The following is a 22,332-nucleotide window of genomic DNA, read 5'->3' as shown; positions in this document are numbered from 1 at the left end:
TGAAAGCGTCCGGATAAACAAAGTCCGGATTAGCGAGTCATGCCTCAGGTGGACTAAACTTACATGTTTTATTAAACATGCATAGACGTACTTGCAAAATCGACCGGACAATAGGATTTCCAGAATGACGGGGTCCGGTACTTCGAAGTTTCACTGTGTGTGACAACTCAAATTCCAATGCTTATAATGCGAACACGTCAGCTGGATCAGTTTGCAGAAATAGGCTTTTTTCAAGCATTAAATAGCGTTATGAGTTCGAACTTATCAATTATTAGTTTTTATACTTTCTTGAAATGTATGTACAATCATAGGCGAAATAATGTTGTAAGGTATGAGGGATGCTACTTCCACTATTATGTTCGGAACATTGGGTTTGGGACACTATTAAACAACCCCGATGAGACCAGTCATTCCCAACACTCTCGATTATCGTTCCTGGCGATTAAATTGATCGGATGATCAGACTCGGTGATTTGATTGATTGCGCGTCATCGTACCGTGACGGTAAGGGACGTCGCTCGTTACATGAACTTGTTTGTCTAGCCGATGTTATTTTCAGCTAGCAACAGATCCATTCTCGTGGGATTCACCTAAGTGGTAAACGTCTAGGACCTGAATCACTTTAGACTTTCTTTCCATATTTAACTGACGCGCCGTGAAATACTGTTCGAAAGCCAAAATCTTCATTGTCATCGTCATCGTCGTCATCCCCATCCTCATCCTCATCCCCATCCTCGTCTTCATCCCCATCCTCGTCTTCATCCCCATCCTCGTCGTCATCCCCATCCTCATCCTCATCCTCATCGTCGTCATCATCGCGATCCACGATCTGCTTCATCTGCATGGTCGTTATTTTCCTCCTCACCAACATCATCATTAACATCTCTACGATCTGGTTCCTCAGTAACCACTCACCGCCTCATCCTCATCCTCCTCCTAAAAATCATCATCATGACATTATCATTATTCATATCAATCATGCAATTATAATAGTCATGGTCGGACAAATTATCATTAATTATACCCTTTCAAACGTTTGTTTTTATAACTGTCAACATCCCAATCACGAGTAAACGTGCTAAACAACAGTAGCCACTTGTTCGCATCCCTCATCACCATGATTTTATGTCATCAATCATCATGACCACTGACTACAGATGACCGACATTACCACATACCAGTACGATTAACGTTGTACCACAGACAGACAGACACATGATGTATTTGAGTCTCACCTCATATATACTTGTGACAGAACAGAAGAATGTAATAGTTTGATACACGAGCCAAACTGTAAAACTTTGGGAGACTTGTGTATATATACACAGTAAAAAAAGTGTTGCACCCCCTATACTTTTTCATGGAGGGGTGTTTTGAAAGGGTGTAAAGATAACCGAATTAATATTATACCAGTGTATTGTCTATACAATGAACTTAAATGGGGTATTCCATGACCTTATGGCATGTAATAATCTCATGCTGAACTTTTACGAAAAATGAACGAACAACGAAGACGCATTAAGTATGGTGACATCTCAATAATTTTTAGTGACCAAATTCATCCAATAGGGTAAGAATGTCATATGGAGATTTGACGAACACAGTAAGTCAATATCGAGAACTTCCACCAAGCACTTGGATCACAGCTTGAAGTCTTCGTCTCATACCCCTCACCAGACGTTGGAATCGCTCCATGGGCAGCTGCTGCCACTCCTCGTGTAATGCTGCTTCCAATTCACGCAAGTTCTGTGGAGGAGGGTCCCGACGATAAATCAGGCGTCCCACAATGTCCCATACATGTTCCAGAGGATTCAGATCTGGACTCATTGCTGGCCATGGAATCTGCGTCAGAGCATTGTTGTGGATAACCTGGGTCACAGCTCGTGAACGATGTGGTCTGGCATTGTCATCCATGAATATCGGTCTGGTGGCCAGTGGATGATTGTCAAAATGGGGCACCACAACTGGATTCAGCACCTCTTGGATGTAGCGCTCCCCTGTCAAGTTGCCTCGTATGGTCACTAAATCAAGCTTACAATCAAATGAGAAGCATCCCCAGACCATAACAGATCCACCTCCATATGGTACAGTTGGCATGATGTTTCTTGCAGTATAAGCTGTTCCAGGACGCCTCCATACTCTCACTCTACCATCCACAACATGCAGAAGGAACTTGCTTTCGTCCGACCAGTGGACTCTTCTCCAGGACCTCAAGTTCCAGTTCTGTCTCAGTCTACACCAGGCTAGACGTAGTCGTTTGTGGTTGTCTGTGAGTTTAGGTCGCTTGATAACCCTTCTGGACTTCAACCCTGCAGCTTTAAGACGATTTCTCACGGTCTGGGTACTGAACTGTTGACGAGGAAGCCAAAGACGTTTCAAGGTTGTGCTTGTAGCAAATGGATGACGCCTTACCACCCTCAACAACGCTCTGTCATCTCTAACTGTGGTCTTACGTGGTCTGCCAGAGGGTCTGCGATTCCTTACATCATTAGTTTGTGCGTGTTTTCTGACCAAACGGCTTATTGTTGAGTAGTGATGTCCGGTTCTTCTGCCAATCTCCTTGAACGAAAGACCTGCTCCATGAAGGCCAATAATCTGCCACTTGACTGCTTCTGACAATCGTCTACCCGGCATTGTGGGTTACAATAAACTGGGCTGTCAGAGAACATCTTTTATAGGCGATGTTGAGCTTAAGAAGATACTGCAATATGCAAATGTCATGCACCATGCAATTCACGTGCTGATTGCTACGTTTTGGTGATCATCTTCCCTCCGAAAACATTACACATTTCACATCAGATCCCCAAGGAATACCTACCATTAAAACCAGAGTCAGGCGTTTTAAATGTTGTGATGTATCAAACGTATTAATGTGGGGGTGCAACACTTTTTTTACTGTGTATATAAGTTAAAGTGTATACACACCATATAAAGTACAAGAGTAAAATACATGAACATTAAGTAAATAAAGAGATGTTACCTATATAGTAGATATCTACGTCTTTTGGGAATATTATAAAAGGTTTTTGCACATTTAAACATTAGGTGATTAATCATAAAAATTCTGAGAGCCTGTCAATATCTGACCACGCATAAAAATCTTGACGTATCGCACCGGCTTCTTGGTACAACTCATATGTGAGGTCGTCATATACAAGACACTGTAACAATACATGATAACACAAAATAACACAAGCCCACTCAATACGCGGAACACATAATAGCATTGATCAACGTTAATAATACAACGTAATATAGAGCGTCGTGTATCGCAAATATAATCACAACAACTGACCATTTATAGCCCCTGTCGAGCCAGTGTAAATAATTAGTTTCGTAGGATGACCACTTATCTGTAGCTATTTTATGCCCCTGACCATGTAGTAAAGGGCAGTAGGTGACGGTGACGTTGCAAGCGTCATCAGCGTCATAGATGTACGGGTTAGGGTTACTTACTTACTTTTGTGTTTCGCCGTATGGTCAATTTATCCTAATAGAATTGGTGGCTGTGGAGGATCAAAGTCATTCTGGGAATACGACCCAGTTGCTTTTTATGTCTGAAATGCTATTCTATAATTACTGAAGATTACTGCCTAATTTAAGAAAAATAATGCAGAACACAGACCTAAAGGTAATCCATTGACAGCGAGTCGATGATGTAGCATCAAGCTTATCGTGATGTACTGTCAACTCATTTTACTCGTATTGCCAAAAGGCTGATGAAGGCTTATTGATAAAACCAGAATTAATGTTGTTAAGATGAATGTTGACAATGTCATATATATAATATATACTTGATATCATCAGTCATGCTTTGTTTGATATCAATGCCAAGATGGTTTCAACCATTGTATTATTCGCCGACCCCTAATGTTGGGATTTGAAATGTGAACAACTCTAAAGAAACAAACAAAGAGACATCCTGTTATCGAGATCGAGGTGACATATGTTTGTACAGCAATGTACGCTACTCACAAGTACAAAACTTTGCGAAACCTCAGCATGCGTTTATTTCACTAACGTACTGAATTACTTTCACACACGAACTGCGGTTATTCCGCAAACATAAAGCAGTAATGTTTTGCGAAGGTACCGCGGCATAATTCTAGAATTGTACAGCGTTAAAAGAAGCAAGTTGTGTGAATCACCCTAAGCTTGATGGGCCTTTTCTAATCCTTTAGTTAAAAGCGACAAAACCCTTTTCATATTCATAAAAAAAATCTCTGCAATAGCAGAGTCTATTGAACGATTCCGACTATATCATGGCCCTGTGTCTCTGGTCTTTTCTCTTCCAGCTCAGGTGAGTGAACCAGTGGAAGGGAAGTGGCTATTTGATGGTTATCGAACGATATCAGATCAAAGATATATCTGAAGGTTAAGTTAAACTTTTTGCCCAAAGAACCTTGCTTTCTCCTTGTGTTTGCAACACCGCGAAGAAGTTACGATCATATGCTAAAGAAACAGTTCAGCAAGGAGGGTGAGTGAGTGAGTGAGTTGGGTTTAACGCCGCTTTTAACATTATTCCAGTTATATCACGGCGTGTCAGCTTAACGTGGGAGGTTAGCCCGAAGTGATGCAGGTCTAAGACGTTTTCCACTTCGGTGAAACCCACGAGCACGGGTATGGTGCTGACAAACCTAGAAACATAATCGGGGCGAACCGGGATTCGAACCCACAATCATAGGTTTCTGGCGTGCCCAAGGGACGCAACTCTGCACAGCGAATCGCGGCGCCTTAGGCGACTGAGCCATCCGTGCCCCCTCAGCAAGGATGGGAGAACAATTGGTGCCCACGAGGATGCCTTTCTCCTCCCTAAATGTGTCACCCCAACTTGTACACCGATGTTAATGAGGAAGTCCAGGATTTCACATATTGTTTTCTCAGTTAATCATGCTTTTATCCACACACAGTGGCTCTAGGTCGTTACATCTCTATATGGTTTCAACGACCGTGCTCTGTGTATACTGCTTTTAGCTAGAAAGTGAAGTCAAGCTATTGGACCAATGTCACATTTCCTGCAGTAGGTCATCTGTTGAGGTTTAGAAATAGATAAAAAAAACAACGTTCCTTTGCACAAAAAAGCTTTCCTTTGTATAAAACCAACATCACATGTGTTTTGAACCCGTCTCTCTGGCCTTCGCAACAGGGAGTTCTCGCGCCAATTAACTTAATCAAAAACATCTCTTTTCTGTTTCTATTTGTGGGTACAAAATTAAACTTCAAACCATACGATCAATGAGGAAACTGCTTTTATGCTTTAATGGTGTCATATAGAAGTCAAACTGAAAATGGCGACTTCTCTTCCCCGAAGGGAATCGAATCACTCAGTGTCTGTTCAAAGTGGGTCTCCATTTAGACAGTTGTAACGAAAAAATATAATGATTGCAGGTTGTTATTTTCTTTTGAATTGGTTGAGCTTATGACCGGAAAATTGAAAAGATCGATATGTTTTTTTTTAAAAGTGATGAGATAAAATAAGCTCATGATTTACGTTTTATAATATCAGGTCACAGGTCACCGTGTTACACAAGTGTGCCTGCAGGCATTTTTAGTTCTTTTTTAACTTCTTTCTATAATTTTAAAACTACCAAGTATTTGGTCATCATCGGGAAATTTTACTTACTCGGACTTGGTGTACAATCAAACATAATGTTATTGTGCTAAAATGTCAATAGATTTGGAGATTTTTGTTCAACGTTGTTTTGAAGAGTATTTTGAGCACATCCTCATGATGGAGTCGGCATCAAACAATGGACTCTGCTTTTAACAGAGATTTTTTTATGATTATGGCAATGGGTTTTTTTGGGGGGTGAAACCTCAAACTAATGCAGGTCTTAGATGTCGAGGCCTTGATGACACCAGCGACCAGAAATGTGACGCTGAACCAGGAATCGTTATCGGTGGGAAGAGGTATTGGAACTCACGATCATTTAGGATTCTTGCAGACTTATGGGCAGCACATTGCGGCGCTTTAAAGGATATGATATCAATCCAAGCATAGCTATGTTATAGCTGTCACTTTCACCTGTGGGTTACCCATTAGCGTATTTTACGGGCGGTGGGGTAGCCCAGCGGTTAAACCGATCGCTCTTCACGCCGAAGACCCGGGTTCCATTGCCAAATTGGGTACAATGCGTGAAGCTCTCCAGTGCTGTGTTTATGAGAAAGTTTACAGTAATGCGTGCGTGTAGGTTTCTGTGGTCGCAATAAACAAACGTTTATGCTTGGATCTGTTACTTTATTCAGGGTTATCAACTAATATATGCATACACCATTGGGGTGCAATACATTAAAATTTCAGTTATAATAGTAATTTAATTATGTACTAGAGATATCATGCGACTACGGAAGTAGAATCAACGAGCTCCTCTTCTTCCGGAGGCAGCCATCTTCCCGATGCAAGAGCGTCCACTAGCCTTTTTATCAAAATCTTGTTTCAACCCATGCCACACCAAGGCCACTTCCCTGTGCTATATATGATTGGACTATCGCATATATCGATAGTCCAATGAGAGAACGTTTCACAAAATCAACGTCCACGACTGGTACACCTTCGTATGAAAGTAATATACCGCTGCCTGTCTTTGTTGACACGAATGTGTCGTTATCACCAACGAATGCTTTTGTGGCAAGGATGAAATCGCGAATTATTTCGTTTTCTGATCGACTAGGTCGTCGCCTATGGTAGTCGTTATCTTTATGAAGTTCTGCGAGATAAGAACAGCGGTCTGATTGGATATTGCGTTTTCAAACAAGGGACCCAACTCGTGATATACGCGAGCCGGCGCCAGGGTCGAGCTAGGAAAAGTGGCCTTGGCTGTGGCAAAGGTAGAAACTAGGCTTTTATATTGGCTGGTGGACACGCTTGCCTCGGAAAGATGGGCAGCAACAGATATAATGTCGTTTTAATTTTGCATAATTACCTACAGTTGCGTCAGGTTTACTTGTTCAAATTTTGTTCAGAATGCCAGGAGAATGCATGGCTCAGTATACTGCACAAAATAGCGTGACGTCAACATAATGGTCTTATACTCTTATCGTCGTTATGAACCATTTTCTAAATGCCAATCATGGCGATATTCATGGCGATATATTTACTGAACTGAAAGCATGAAATAGAGCGATTCTGTGTTTCAACACTTCTCATTTGAAACGGAAACGAAAACGGAAGTCGTGTGAAGGTATGAATCCCTGTTACCAAAGAGTCTAATAAACTGACTTAAAACCAAAACATAAACGTTGGAGGTCATTGTCCTTACCCGTGCGGTCATTGCCCTTCGGCAAAGGCCAAACAGCCCATACCTCCAATTTACTCACGTTTAGGTGTTCTATAAGAGTATTGGTGTTTCTTGAGCACATCTTGCGTTTCTTGAACATTGAAAAGTCAGGGAAAGAGATTAGGGAAATGCTTGTCAGAGCTAGAATAAGAAATTACACGACTGTCAAGCCAAACAAAATGATTTATTTCTGTTGTTTGTAAGTAATGTCATGCTTGTTGTAATGCGATACATGTAATGAGGCATTTTGCTCTCAGTATCGACACGTTTGCTTTTCTCGCATCAATCAGGGGTCATTGCATCTGGCCATTAATCAAGATTAAGATTGTGTTGGTCACAAGACATGAGTGGATATATGTAGATATATGTATATTCTTCCATAAGATATATTCAGCGTTGGACCTTGCAAAGATATTTATTTCTTTGGGTTTCGTAAGATCTTGGTCCCCAAGGATCCCCCTGTATCAGCATGATTGTCGTGACAGGCAACGATTGGGCAATTGATTTGGTGGTCAGGCTCGGGGACGTTGTTATCAGTGAGTGAGTATGGTTTTACGCCGCTTTTAGCAATAATTAGCGATATCACGGCGGGAGACACAAGAAATGGGCTCCATACTTTGTACCCATGTCGGAAATCGACCCGGGTCTTCGGCGTGACGAGCGAACGCTTTAACCACTAGGCTACCCCACCGCCCCTTGACTTTCTATTATCAACCACCGACATGTCTATCGCTGACCATATCAGTCACTTTTATATCCGTACCAGAGTCGATTTATTTATTAACACGCCGCCGTTTTAATATTGTCGTATGTGGCTTTATATATTAAGTAAACAAACAAACAAACAAGAATTTGTTTAATATTTCGATCTGCTCGTGTCAGCTCAGTGTTTGGCTCAGGTTCTTTTTCGTATGAGCAAATTAGTACCTGTCCAGTACGCCCTCCCAATAGTCCAGACCTGTTAATCCAGAATCTCAGCTTTCCGGACAATTACAATGGAACGTCTGTATGTTACAAAACAGACCATGATTCGTTAATACCGTAAAAGAGTATCGTCCGAACAAACTCAGGCCGTAAACTGACAACGTAACTCGTTATTGCTTTGGGTCAATTGCAAGAAGAGATTTGTGATGATATTGAGTTATTTTTCATTTATGTATATACCAATGCCAACGAAATTAAAACTCCTAAGAGTCGGTGGAAAACAAATCCACAACTCTTTATACTTTCTTTATAGACAACTCCAAGATGTATGTTTTTGGGTGCGTGCGTGGATTCTTGGTAATCTTCCCGATATATTCGACAATAGATCTGTATGATACGGTACCTCCGCAACCTACCGCGTTAATTCTTTGCCAATTAAATATCCCGCGTTAATTCCGAAAACTAAGGCTGATAACTCCGCAGACGTATGTTTCATGGCACTATATCGCGAAAAAGAGGTAGTTATTTGTGAGCAGTAGTGTATATGGACATATGACTATCATTATTGCTGCAACAGTAGTAGTATTTCCATTTGCAAACTATAATATTCAATTCATTTGAATTTCATTCTCGTATCTGTTCAGAATATAGAGGAGGCTAAAGAAGTATAAATGTAACTGTATTATGTCAATGATCCATGTCATATGACACCATTTTTTTTAATTTAACGAAAGACGACCTCATCATTCTCGACTGCATTTACATGTTACCGTCTTGGTTAAATGTCCTAAACTTTGCCCCTAATATTAAAGTGGTCACATCTAACCCAAGTGATTATGTAAGAGTATTTGCTAAAACTCATTCTATCAATACCATTACAACTTTGCGAAATACGTTCGTAAAAATATCGAAGTATATTGTTATGAGAAACTTGATTCAGTTATTGTAGAAAATGAGGTCAAATTTGAACTATGACGTCATCTAGAAACGTCATACAGGATGTCAATAAATCCAGACTATTATTTACAGACCGGGTTCATACAGAATGAATATTACTGAGCGTGGCTTTAAACACGTGGCTTCAAACAAACAAAACAGTTATGACGTTGTATAAGACTTAGTGGCGTACAAATTGTGGAAAACACTAAGTCTCTTCCTGTACATCCAATTAATTTGATTTTGTCCCGAGGCATTGTCTTATTCATTCCAATTTTGTCATAGATGTTCAAACAAAATTTAAACTCCATAAAACCTGGTTCAAGCATATTTGCTGGCATCAAAGGATGGTAATTATATAAGAATGATATGTCGTTCCACGCTTGTATAGCCTGGTTTGCGTTGATGCAATGTGTGTTCATATAATATGACACAGCGATGAACATGAAGCAGAGTGAGTGAGTGAGTGAGTGAGTGAGTGAGTGAGTAAGAGGATGGTGGGATGGATGGGTGGGTGAATGAGTGAGTGAGCTGAAGACCCCTTTGAACAATATTCCAGTTATATCACATATCAGCTAAGCGAGGAACGCCCGAAGTGATTCAAGCCTTGGACGTTTACCATTTTGGTAAAACCCACGAGCACTGGTATGGTGCTGACAAACCTAGAAACATAATCGGGACGAACCGGGATTCGAACCCACGATTGTAGGTTTCTGACGTGCCTAAGGGACGTTACTCTGCACAGCGAATCGCGGGGCATTATAAAACTGGGCCGCCCGTTCACCCACTTGGTGCAGAAGGTTCCAATTATAATCCCAATTGTCAATATGACAGTCTGGAGTCTCTCACTGCTGTGTTATTAGTACCAAGCATCGAAGAGCAACCATTGTTACATATCGTGAGATTCTAAGGTTTCTTAAGTATGGCACGGGATTTGGATTTTTTTTATAATGGCGTTCTTCGATGCCACCAATTAGTACTGCAGGCGATGTTGACATTGATAACTCATGTTTGAACAATTATACGACTGGAACACATTAAAACGCAATTAACTCTTCTGCGTGGTATATAACACACTTACACTATATGTCAAGGACATGCTTCAAGGTCAAGGTCAGAGATGACAAGAACGATATAACATGAACATTATACAAGTTATAGCGAGTACATGTAGCTTGGTCTCGCCGTCTCTAAGGTTACAACGACCAGACTGTTGTCATATAAAAGTTGACCCTGATCGTCTTCTTAAATATTTGTTCTCAATCCATATTATTATTGCTCAACGTAGCGCTTTCAGTGATGTATTTTGGGTGAAATATTGAAAAGATATATTTGTTGGGCATTCTTGCAATAGTGAGTGAGTGTGGTTTAACTCCACAAGGAACAATCTTTCAGTTATATCACGGTGTGTCAGTTTGATCAGGTAAGGATGCTTTTGGTGAAACTCACAAACACTGCTATGGTGCTCACAAATCAGGAATCTGGGGTTCGAACCCACTTTTGTACATGTAGGATGATCGTGTAATTAATGGACGCAGATCTGCACGTAGACATCTGGAACTTAAGGCGACATGGCTTCCCAAGCCTTTAATTCTTAAGGTCGACATCAAACGCTCTTTGTGTAGTTTTGTATGACAAAAACACAGTTCACTTAATTTGCTTGCTCAAATGAATGTTTGTTTTACAAGGCACGCTCAATCAAGATGTTGAACTGACACAGAACATAATTTCATTTTGACGTATTAAGGCCACGTGTTATTTGAGGTCTTCTAGCCTTTTGGTGCAGCTCGATGACTATCTCTGAGCGGTAGTATGAAGAGGGTGGGGTTTTATGCTGAGTATAGCAATACTGCAGTAGCAACATCTGCTCATGTGTGCACATGGGTATTTGGAACCTTCGTGTGGTTATCGCCAGAAAAGGGCTTCACACATTGTACCAATGTCGGAAATCGAACCCGGGTCTTCGGCGTGACGAGCGAACGCTTTAACCACTCGGCTACCCGACCACCCCTTCAGTGTCACGAAATCCAATTCCACCCCAACATATTCTGGTAGTAAGATGCAACTAAACGATCGGTTTTTGTCAACGTACCCCGACGGAGTTTGACGTTGTTCATTATATCGATCACTGGTTTTCTCCTCCAGGCTCGAATTGTGGTGCATGTGGCGTTAAACAACAAACATGCGAGAAAACAAAACAAATACATAATAGATTGAGGATTTATTCACTGTCATTATTTATCAGGTTTATACTGTAATGGAACATGGGACAAGGTTCTGTGCTGGAAGGCCGCCAAGGCTGGCACCGCAGTTCGCATGAACTGCCCCCCTCTGCCCGGACTGGTACCCACAAGTAAGTACAACGGAACCTCGTTAAAAAGGAACCTGTATAATCACACACCCGCGTGGCGAGTTGCCTTCTTTAAACGTTTTTTTCTCTTTTCTATGTAGTTTTTTATTATCAAAAACACAAGGAATATGCTTGTTATAATCTTTATAAACTGTCGCTTTTAGAAATAGGTTAGATTTCCTATATGTCAGTTCATGTAGTTTGGTTCGTGTGGTTGGATCTGTTGAGTTTTTTCATTATTAGACGGACTGACTATTTTATTTATATCTGTGGCATATTGTTCAGTGGAGCATCAAATACAAACATGACTGAATCACAGTGAATGCTTGGCGGAATAATAAACATACAGAGAGAGAATAATGTTATTTATAGTGTCACATGTTATATACACTTACACACGTACACAAACAATAAAAAATAACGTCCGACCAGGTATGGCCTACGAGACACTAGACAAAAAAGCATATGTGTAACGTCATGATCTGGATAAGGTAAATTATGACATATACTAACACAGTGTTTAAAGTTAAGTTTGGGAAATGAACACGCACGCACGCACGCACGCACGCACGCACGCACGCACGCACGCACGCACGCACGCACACGACAAATTATTTATACAGTCAAGCACGCAATTGAATCCAAACACGTTGACACACATAGACACACTTATACACCCTCACACACATACACTTAAACATAACTCGAATCCAATCACGTTCACATATTATGATGAATATCTTGTCAGTGCGAACAGCAGCAAGTCTAAGAAGTTTCTTAATATTTTACTGCAAAACCTTCTGTTTTATGTCCAAAATATTAATCTGAAAACTTTTGCAAATCTTCACATTAATCTTCATTTTGACTTTCACCATGCTACTTCCACTTACCTTCTCATCCACCCCCACACCCCACACCCCACACACCCCCACCCCCCACCCCCCACACCCCACCCCCACACCCCTGTTAACCATCACGTCCATTATTCTTTACATTGACCTTCGCACGACCCTTCAATTGACCTGCGCATTGACCTTCCCATTGACCTTTGTTTTGTCCTAGATTTCGCCACCCGGAAATGTGGACCGAATGGCCGGTGGGAGGGGAAGATTCCCGGGGACTACAGTGTCCCCCAAGGTTACACCAACTACATCGACTGCTACACCCAACAGGCATTGGAGATATACAAGCGATTCTACATGAATAAAACACCACAGCAAAAACAGGTAAATACACCAATGATTAAGCCATCAGAAAAAAAGAAAAACACATGTGTGATCGGCATCCTAGAGGCTTGTGAGTAAGTAAGAATATGTGCAACTTCACTCCAGCTTGATGACGGTGTAAGGATTTACATCGGCCCGTCGCTATATGCAATAAACCTGAAGTTGTTATCCATAAAGTTGTATGTTTCTTTAAGAGAAACACATTTAATATGAAACATTCCATCGAAATGCGAATAGAGGGAACTTCGTTTTAACAGTAGTGTATTGCAAAATCCATTAAACGTCATCATTTTAGTTTGCATTTGTCTGTAGAATTACTGTAAATATGTATTTCAGAATATGGTTGGTATCGAAGCAAGCTTTTAATAAATGTAACAAAACCTTTATCCAATGTCACAAGAAATCTCTGCTAACAGCTTCTTTGTTTGTTTGTTGTTTAACGTCGCACTCAGCAATATTCCAGCTGTATGACGGCGGTCTGTAAATAATGGAGTCTGTGCCAGACAATCCAGTGATTAATATCATGGGCATCGGGATCGTTGACATGCATCAACCAAATCAGCGAGCCTGACCACCCGATCTCCTTAGTCGCCTTTTTACAGCAAGCATGGGTTGCTGGAGACCTATTCTAACACGGATCTTAACGGGTCTACAGCAGAGTCTATTGTACGATTCCGACTGTCAGTCTCTGTCTCAATGACTCACTAACTCCCTGACTAACTCACTGACGCACTGTCTCACTGACTCACTGACTCACTGTCTCACTGACTCACTCTCTCACTGACTCAATGTCTTACTGACTCACTGACTCACTGTCCCACTGACTGAGTCACTGACTCACTTCCACACCGACTCACTGACTCACTGTCCTGTTTCAGGTACTCAGAGACATCGTCTCAAGTGCCAGGACCATGGAAATAATTGGCTTGTGTCTCTCTCTGGTTGTTACTATAGTGTCCCTCATTATATTCAGCTATTTCAGGTATGTATACACAATGTCCATTAGCAATGTCCTTAACAGAAGCCATCGAGCGATGTCCTTAAGCTGACCTAAAGTAAAACGTTACCTAACCACGTAGCAATTATGGGTTCCAATTCTGTACATCCGTGTTATAACTTCCAATTTGGAATTTGTATAGAAAACATTTTATTACGGTTATGCAGCGCTAGGAATCAGCGCTCGATGACAGCCTTTGATGATGTAGACACTTTTTCTACGTGCCTGTACAGTAAAGACTCCATTTAAGGCAATTTATAAACATCATATTCGGGTTTTCTATATATTGATATGTATTTTATTGGTTTATCTAGTACAGCTGCAAAGTAAATTACATTAGAAGTAATATTTGTCCCTTTTCATGTCGTCTGGAGTGTTAAACGTTTTCATTAACAGGAACTTGAAATGCCATCGGACGCGCATCCACAAGAATCTATTCGTGGCCATCATTGTCCAGATCTCCATCATGCTCATCCTATACATCGACCAGTACATAGCGAGAACAGCGGGCGGAGAAGTGGCCGGCGCTGCCAGCGGAAGTAGTGGCGCCATCTATGACACAGTAAGTTCCTTAACTCTGCATGGTTCAAGGCTTTATTTCCGGTGGGGATGGCACATTGACACAGAGCTGCCACAATCATACATATTCTATCGGTGTGTTACCGGATGTAAGGGTGGCAAGTGGGGCAGGCCCTCCTGACCCGCCCTGACCCGCCCTGACCCGTCCTGACCCCTTCTGACCCTTCCTGACTACTATTACTGAAGATCAATAACCGGTCAAACTTTAAATATAAATTGTCAATGCAAAAGAATAACAATGCTAGATTTTTTGTCAAAACAGATTCCATTTGGCGTAAAGGGTAAACTATGTGTTGTAATTATATGAATTGACCACTGAAAATCAGTGATGAGGTGTTCGCGAAAAGGGTAAGCATGTCCTGTCCTACCTGTAGCACCCGCCATTAATACAATTTGCATAAATTGACTGTTGACCAACTGACAGACACTGTCAAAGTCCATCAGACAAAACAATTACATAAAGCCAGTAGATATTAAAATATAGACCCCTCATTAACATCCCAGAACCTTGACATGTACTTGTATGTTTTGTTTATTTATTAAATCTATTTATTTATGACACCAGGTGTTCGAGAAAAAATTCAGAAACTTCTCTCGTGAGAAGTTGATTAAGTTTAACAAATTTCTGGCTAAATTAAATAATATTATATCATAAAATGAATGAGCAAATATATCCGAAATTGAGCTACATTAAAAATACTTCGTGTCCCGTCCACGAACAATTACTGTTCTTATTTATAAGGGACACTATTATGTGGCAAGGATTCGATAGTCTGAATATGTAATAATCATAACGATTCAGAGAACGGTATTGACCTTACTTAAGGGGTTGTCTTGTCATCGTCAGACATGTCTCAAATACCCGGCATGCTTTCGTGTTGAACTGAGGTGAGTCATTTTCCAATGTAAGCCGAACCATCAAGCTGCTAGCCTGTCACGTCCTGTGACTAACGACGTTGCTGCCCTTATCCTGTTTCAAAGACGGTTAATTACGTGACATGTAATCCCTTACTGGTTAATGGTCGAAAACATGGGTAAGAAACGAGATACAGCTGAACAGTTGCGTTTCCTCGAAAGAAGAACTCCAAACTTAATTATTGAATTTTACAGAAAAGTTATATTTGTTTTCTTTGTATTTTTCCGATATTCGAGACTGGTTATTGCTGGCCTTGACGTTGTATACTTACATGAATTGGGTCGATGTTTTTGGTCTTGGACTGAAGTCCCAGAGTGTGTCACCACAAGCTCAATAGCTTTTATCAATTTTGCCAAGTCAACAACAAAATAAATATTTAGGCCGAAGCATGAAAAATTGAAAGAATGTGTTTAGCTTTTAAAACAAACATTAATAAGTTCATTATCCCGTATTCAACCCCATTTAGTGACCAAGCATGTTTATATCTTAATTATTCCTGAAGACTAACATATTTATATTTCGAAACTCAGCGTGTTTAAAATTTGAACATGAAAGGTCTAAACATCTTTAGGATTTAATGTTAAAAATAAATTATAATCTATGGATTATTGGTGAGATCTGAGCACATTTCTAAACACACAAATCCTCATCCTAATCCTAATCCTAATCCTAATCCTAATCCTAAACGTAAACATGTCAAGCATGCGTATACTACTTTCACACATTTATTTACAGTGTACATGTATGTTCAAGAACCATTATAAGCTTACAAGTGAAGGTTAATGTAACACAACCAGCATTACAATGCAAACACCACCACATACGCATTCACAAGTCACAGTAAACTATATATGATAACATATAACCATTTTGTCTTAACAGTAGGTCGTCGCCAACAACTTTTTTATTCCATGGGACTAAAATAGCGCTGAAAAACAAGTTAATCGATATATCTTTTTCTTTTCCTTTCAGCCGGTGTTTTGTGAAATCCTGTACGCCATCTTGGAATATACTAAAACTGTCAAATTCATGTGGATGTTTGTCGAGGGTCTCTATTTGCACAACATGATCGCCGTCTCGGTGTTTTCCGGGAAGCCGAATTATGCTGTTTTCTACGCCATAGGATGGGGTGAGTTTAATTGCTATTTCGTAAACAGTCTGGACGAGTTTTTTCGTGAAAAACATCACGGATTGATCACGATGTCATAATGACATACAAAGTGAATAGGTTGATGAGTACAGCCAAACACCACCTTTTGCAATTTCCCATCATATCACTTTTAACAGTAATACAGTTGCATGTATATCGAGGCGTGTAAGCTGAATGTGGGAGGAAAGCCCGAAGTGATGCAGGTCTCAGACGATTTACCACTTCGGTGGAACCCATGAGCACGGGTATGGTGCTGACAAACCTAGAAACATAATTGGGCCGAACCGGGATTCGAACCCACAATTATAGGTTTCTGGTGTGCCCGAGGGACGCAACTCTGCACAGCAAATCGCGGCGCCTTAGACGACTGGGCCACCCGTGCTCCCATATCACAGAGAGAGGTGAAATTGGATTAACGTCGCGTTCAAGATTATTATACTTGTTTGGATTTAGGCAGACTTTTTCGTGCTAGCCTGCTGAGATACCATGTCACAGTTTAACATGTTTACCCTCTCAGACACAGTACACCGACATTTTGCTAACCAGTCCCTGTTTTATCCCCTTCATGCCGAGTGTTAGGCAGAGTAACAACAAGTACCATATCTTTAAATGTCTTTGATGATCGTGGATCGAACCACGAAGCATCCGCCCAGAGGGCAGACGCTCTATCCACTGCACTACTGAGAATGCAGGGAACAGAACCCTGATCTGCAGCTTAACGGAGAAACACAAGATTGGTTTATACTATATCCGATTTAGATTCCGTCGTGTATTTATAAGCTAATGAGCACTACGATTTGGGAGTAAACATTTATTTATTAAAACCTTTAATTTTTTTTAAATATGTCATTATGTGAGTGCAGGGGGTTCGCATCCACCCTTTGTCAGAAACATTACACGTTAACTGTTCCCTCGGCCAAATCATTTCGTATTATTAAATTATTTTGCTGAGTCTGGGATCCGCCTCTGATATTCAGATACTTAGGCATTCTATTCTGATGTTTCACCAGGTAAAAGTTGATATATTAAATGTCCACTCAAGAAATATGAATAGTGTAATAAGTGCGCCAGGGAGTTGGCTTTTACGCATCTTTGAGAAATATCCAGCAATATCACGGCGGGATAAATGGGCTTCACACATTGTACCCATGTTGGGAATCGAACCCGGGCCTACGGCGTGACGAGCAAACGCTTTAACCCCCACCCCCTTGAACTGCAATTAAAATTGCAAGTTTCTCATAATATTTGTATCTCTTATTATCAGCGTGACCCCTAAATAATGACGTTGACTATACGTCATTTAAAAAACTTCGTCTGCAAGTTAAATTAGACCATCACGCATGTGTACGTAGTTTCACTCACTTTCATATTTGATGCCTTCAAGCATATAAAAGCCCTTATCACAATTTCTCAAAATGCATTTTTTAATTAGAAAAAATAATTGATAATTCCTATTAAAAAAGCCTAATAATACCTCATTATTCTCAAATGCATAAGCATCAGTCAAATAGTATTCCAAATGTCCTAAAAAACCCAGCATTATCAAAAACCATTTCCCGATATCGATACAAATACAATTTGAATCCACCATTATATTGTTTACAAGGCTGAAACAGGGATGCATTATAAAACGCTGAATTTTATCTTAAGTATTGTTTTAAATCATAATATTGTACACAATCTCAAACTTGGAAACCGATAAGTTGATTTTTTCTAGATTCTTTTTTGTATAAAAGAGTAATCTGTTCAGCATTTTATGCTGAGAAAGAATAATAACTGTGCACTTACTGTGAGCTGCCCGCGTGAACGGGCTGCACGTGCTGATTTGGATGGATTATGTTTTTAATAAAAAATATGAAGTGTTATAGACACTTCCTTAACATATAAGTGAGGCTGAAGATGCAGGTTAACTACGTACACGTTATTTGCCGTTTAACAGCATTTACAGAGGGCGCATCGATCCAGTCTTCGTCAAGCCTTTCATCTTCAGAAGCAGACATTATATGGATTACATGATATATCTCAGTAGTCCTTCATATTGACCTTGACATAATATGGTATCTGTGTTTTTCTTTATGTTTTGACAGGATATTCATAATTGAACAGGTGGTATATTTCGGTTAGAATTAATTGCATCTGGAAATCGTGCTACGAGTCTATTGATTGGTGGTTTTAAGATGCAGGAAGCACCTGTTTCCAGATGAAGCATTGATACACCAAAACGGTGCATTACAATAAAATATTTATAGTATGAATGTATTTAATTTGTAACCTTCCAGTTCTTTTAGAATTGCGTTTTATCATTTTTACAGCTTGATATGTATGTATGTAAATATACCCTTTGACTGACGTTGTGAACAGTGTGAAAAGGATTTTAATAAATAACGCTTGTAACATTATGAAATTAACAAAAGCTAAATTTATTTACGTTTCGGGTATTTATTAACGGGTCATATCCAGATGCATTGGCTTTGGGAAAATGTTACACCGGCCAAATCAATACCAACTGACGTTGAGAAAATTGCGAAATTGTCAAAATCTAGAGAACACGACTTGGCTGGGAAATCACAAAGGTCACGATCCAAATGAATTGACGTTGGGGAAAATGTAAAAAGCCCAAATCTATATTAACTGGCGTGGCTGGCATTTATTACATGACATAACAAGACAGATCTATTCCGTGACGTTCAAGACGTTGTTTTAAGGTCCAAATCTATATTATGATCACATATTATGATCACCAAAAAGGTCAAAATTGTTATTAATTGAGGTTAAGTGACTGTACATTTACATCCCTGTCTCTCCAAGTCATACATGTATATAATATGTTTATTGTACAATATTTCATTATACAGAAAATAAATATGGTGGTCACGCCGAATCAAATAAGATACAATTAAATGTCAGATTACCGTTGGTCAGTGATGTCTGGATGCAGTTTTTTTTCAAACAGACATTTCAAGACAAACTACAGTTACCATTGGTTTTATAACGTCAAAATCTGAAGGGTATCGTAGCTCTGCATAACTAGACAATGAAAAAGTCCCTACCCAAGCGAAACTTTCGCACCCAGGTCACCATTTGATCGACGTTTGCTTTGAACCCGTTGGGCTTCCTAATAGGAATATAATTCCCCAGTAACCTATGCGTTCCGTGAAGATCTGGGGTAGAATAGGTCGTAAGCAACCCATGCTTGCCGTAAAAGGCTACTATGCTTGTCGTAAGATGCGACCAACGGCATCGGGTGGTCAGGCTCGCTGACTTGGTTGATGCATGTTAACGTATCCCAATTGCATGGATCGCTGCTCATGATATCAATCACTGGATTATCTAGTTGTAACTCGATGATATACAGCCCGCCGTAATATTGCTGAAATATGGTGCGGCGTTAAACAACAAAACACAACAAACATTTTTTTTTAAATTAAGGCCTCCGGGATATGCACATTTGTACAACACTAGACCAATATATGTCTTGTTAACCCAGACACATTCTTGCTTTGGGAAGTATCTATATAAACGTTTGTTTTGACTGCAAATAAGTATTGTTTATTAGCATCAATCTTAGAAATATTCTAGTGGCAGCACGGCGGAGGATATCGAAAATGGGCTCCACACATTGTGCCCATGTTGGGGATCGAATCAGGGCATTTCGCGTGACGGGCGACCACTTTAACCTCTGTGCTACACATCCGTCTCTATTATATATAATATCTCGAACTTCAACGTCTTGTTCGTTATCAGTTTTCGATTGTTCGACTTATCAGTCAGGGTTTGGGAAATTTAGCGTGAATGTCGAAAATGTACCTTTTTTTAAATGATTGAAATACCATCCGGTTGAAGTTGTCAGCGATTAAGAATGCTTCGGGACAGGAAATTAATCCGAAACTGAAAAAGCTTTGAAGAGTCTAGTAACAGCGCTATCTATTTCACATCAATACACATTAGTCTCATCTAATTTAAACTTGTCTGTTATCTGTCTGTATAATTGGCTGAAGTACATATCGCCGACTAAAGTTCATCGTCAATAGTTCCCAGGCTCGACCTCAAGACGACAGAGGAGCTTTTTTCTTGACCAGAGAAGGAACTAGTGTTGTAGAAGAGGGTATTATGTTACCGTTTATGTCGGACTAGCTCTGATTATGTATCTCATTAAAATGAGATAAGCCATCATTATATACTCTGATACGATAACTCTCTATAATCGCAAAGAGGACTTGGCTGTGAGTGTGGAGAATAAGGTAACTTTTCCCACTCACGTTAATCTGTGTTTATTGTTTCGTTAGTATACATACATGTACGTAGTTATTTTCATATATACCTAGTAACTTATATAGATTTTTTCTAGAATTTACTGGAACGACTCCAAACAAAATAAAATTTAAAAACGTATTATTCCAACATGATGACTGAAGAAGGATCATGATTTGCTTTTGTCACATAAGATGCAAGGTGGGATCTATCGCCTTTCATAATCACACACGACTACCAGGTGACCAGTTTTCTGTGACTTTTACTCCCAAGAAGGCGTCTGTGTCTGTCGACTGCAAGCAAGCTGTCACGTGACAGTCATGCGCTAGGTATGTCCACATGTCAAATATAGACCCGGCTTACAATGACAACGAGTCACCTCATTCGTCACCACTCGCCCCTTTCCGTAACCTACAAGAAGACTCGTCCCCCATTAATGAATGTTATGTGCGAAAATACGACAAATCAATTAGAATGCTCGTATGATTTCAAGTTCTTCGTCAAAGAATCCCTCAAAAATAATTTTTGATTTTACATGTCTTGCATCTAAAAATATACCCAATTCCGCATGTCCCGATGTGCTTTAACTTGCATCTGAAAAATATATAATATATGGGGAAATATATGTGAACCATTACGCAGCGAGTTGACAATTGTTTCTAGGTATGTCCGTTTGCGCTAAGACGGAACCCGGTATCAAAAATGGCCATGAGAGGGGCACGAGTCGCTATTCGACTTATCCCGGAATAAGGAGTTGGTTACGAATGCGAGGTACCTCAGAGGTCTATTTTCAGCGGAAATGTTAAGAGTGCTCTCTGCATAGGACATCGCGTCAGGAAAACTTTTATCAGCCAATCAGCATATATATTCTCTGTACGAGTAAACGAAACATTCACACCAACACATCTGATATCTGTATCTCGAAAAAGAAACGAAAAATAACAAACATTTTCGAATGTTAGGTCTAAGGGTTAGGGTTAGGGTTAGGTTGCCCTAACTAAGGCAGGTGGTGTAACCGGCGGAAATCCTTCCAAACACAGCCCACCAGTTTCTCTAATACTAAACTACCGTCCTTGCATTTGTTGAGATCTGTGCTAACAGATGGACGTAATACAATCTTAAGCTGCATGATAGTCAGATAGAATTGTTTTTTTGTAAATGAGTGAGTTGGGCTGTACACTGTTTCTTGCACTATTCCAGTCATATCACAGCGGGTGCAGGTAGCACAACAGAAATAGGGTTTACACATTCATCTAAAAGTCCTGTTTGGGAATCGAACCCTGTCGACGGCGTGACTAACTTATGTTTAACTACTAGGCTACCCCACCGACTACATTTCTGAGTGAGTGAGTGAGTTTGGTGTCTTATATTGACCAGTGCCAAAGGAGATACTTGGAATGTTTTCCAAGTGCCCATGGAAGGAATCGATCCCATGACTTCCGAACGCTTTAACCACTGGCCTACCCCACAACCTCAGTGATAAAAAATTTAAATTTAAACATGCTTTAAAATTCACATGGTAATGAATAATGGATGTGCATTTATGTAGTTAATGTGGCGATATGGTGAAGTCGATAGTGTCAGCCCTGAAAGCCGAAAGTCGGCGGAACTATCCCCTGGCCGTATAATACTCAAATACGTTTAAAGATGGTACTTGTCGTTGCCTGGCGGTCGTCAATGATTGGATAATACAAACACTGGTCGGATCGGAGTCGTCAGCATACTA

General features: G+C 40.2%; 1 protein-coding gene across 5 annotated transcripts in view; it reads left to right on the top strand.

The window, feature by feature from the left end:
• LOC139470334 (PDF receptor-like) overlaps positions 1 to 22,332 on the top strand; it is a 247,600-nt gene that overhangs the window by 211,527 nt on the left and 13,741 nt on the right. For all 5 annotated transcript variants that reach the window (XM_071252708.1, XM_071252706.1, XM_071252707.1 and 2 more), the window contains 5 exons: positions 11,383 to 11,490; positions 12,550 to 12,713; positions 13,592 to 13,695; positions 14,107 to 14,272; positions 16,178 to 16,334. In XM_071252708.1, the coding sequence (XP_071108809.1) occupies positions 11,383 to 11,490; positions 12,550 to 12,713; positions 13,592 to 13,695; positions 14,107 to 14,272; positions 16,178 to 16,334 (699 nt within the window). The remainder of the gene's footprint in view (positions 1 to 11,382; positions 11,491 to 12,549; positions 12,714 to 13,591; positions 13,696 to 14,106; positions 14,273 to 16,177; positions 16,335 to 22,332) is intronic.

The sequence above is a fragment of the Haliotis cracherodii genome, unplaced genomic scaffold (genome assembly GCF_022045235.1).
Source record: "Haliotis cracherodii isolate W230 unplaced genomic scaffold, xgHalCrac1.p SCAF_20, whole genome shotgun sequence".
Lineage (NCBI taxonomy): Eukaryota > Metazoa > Mollusca > Gastropoda > Lepetellida > Haliotidae > Haliotis > Haliotis cracherodii.
The sequence above is the reverse complement of the archived record's forward strand: the minus strand, read 5'-3'. Positions and strand labels throughout refer to the sequence as shown.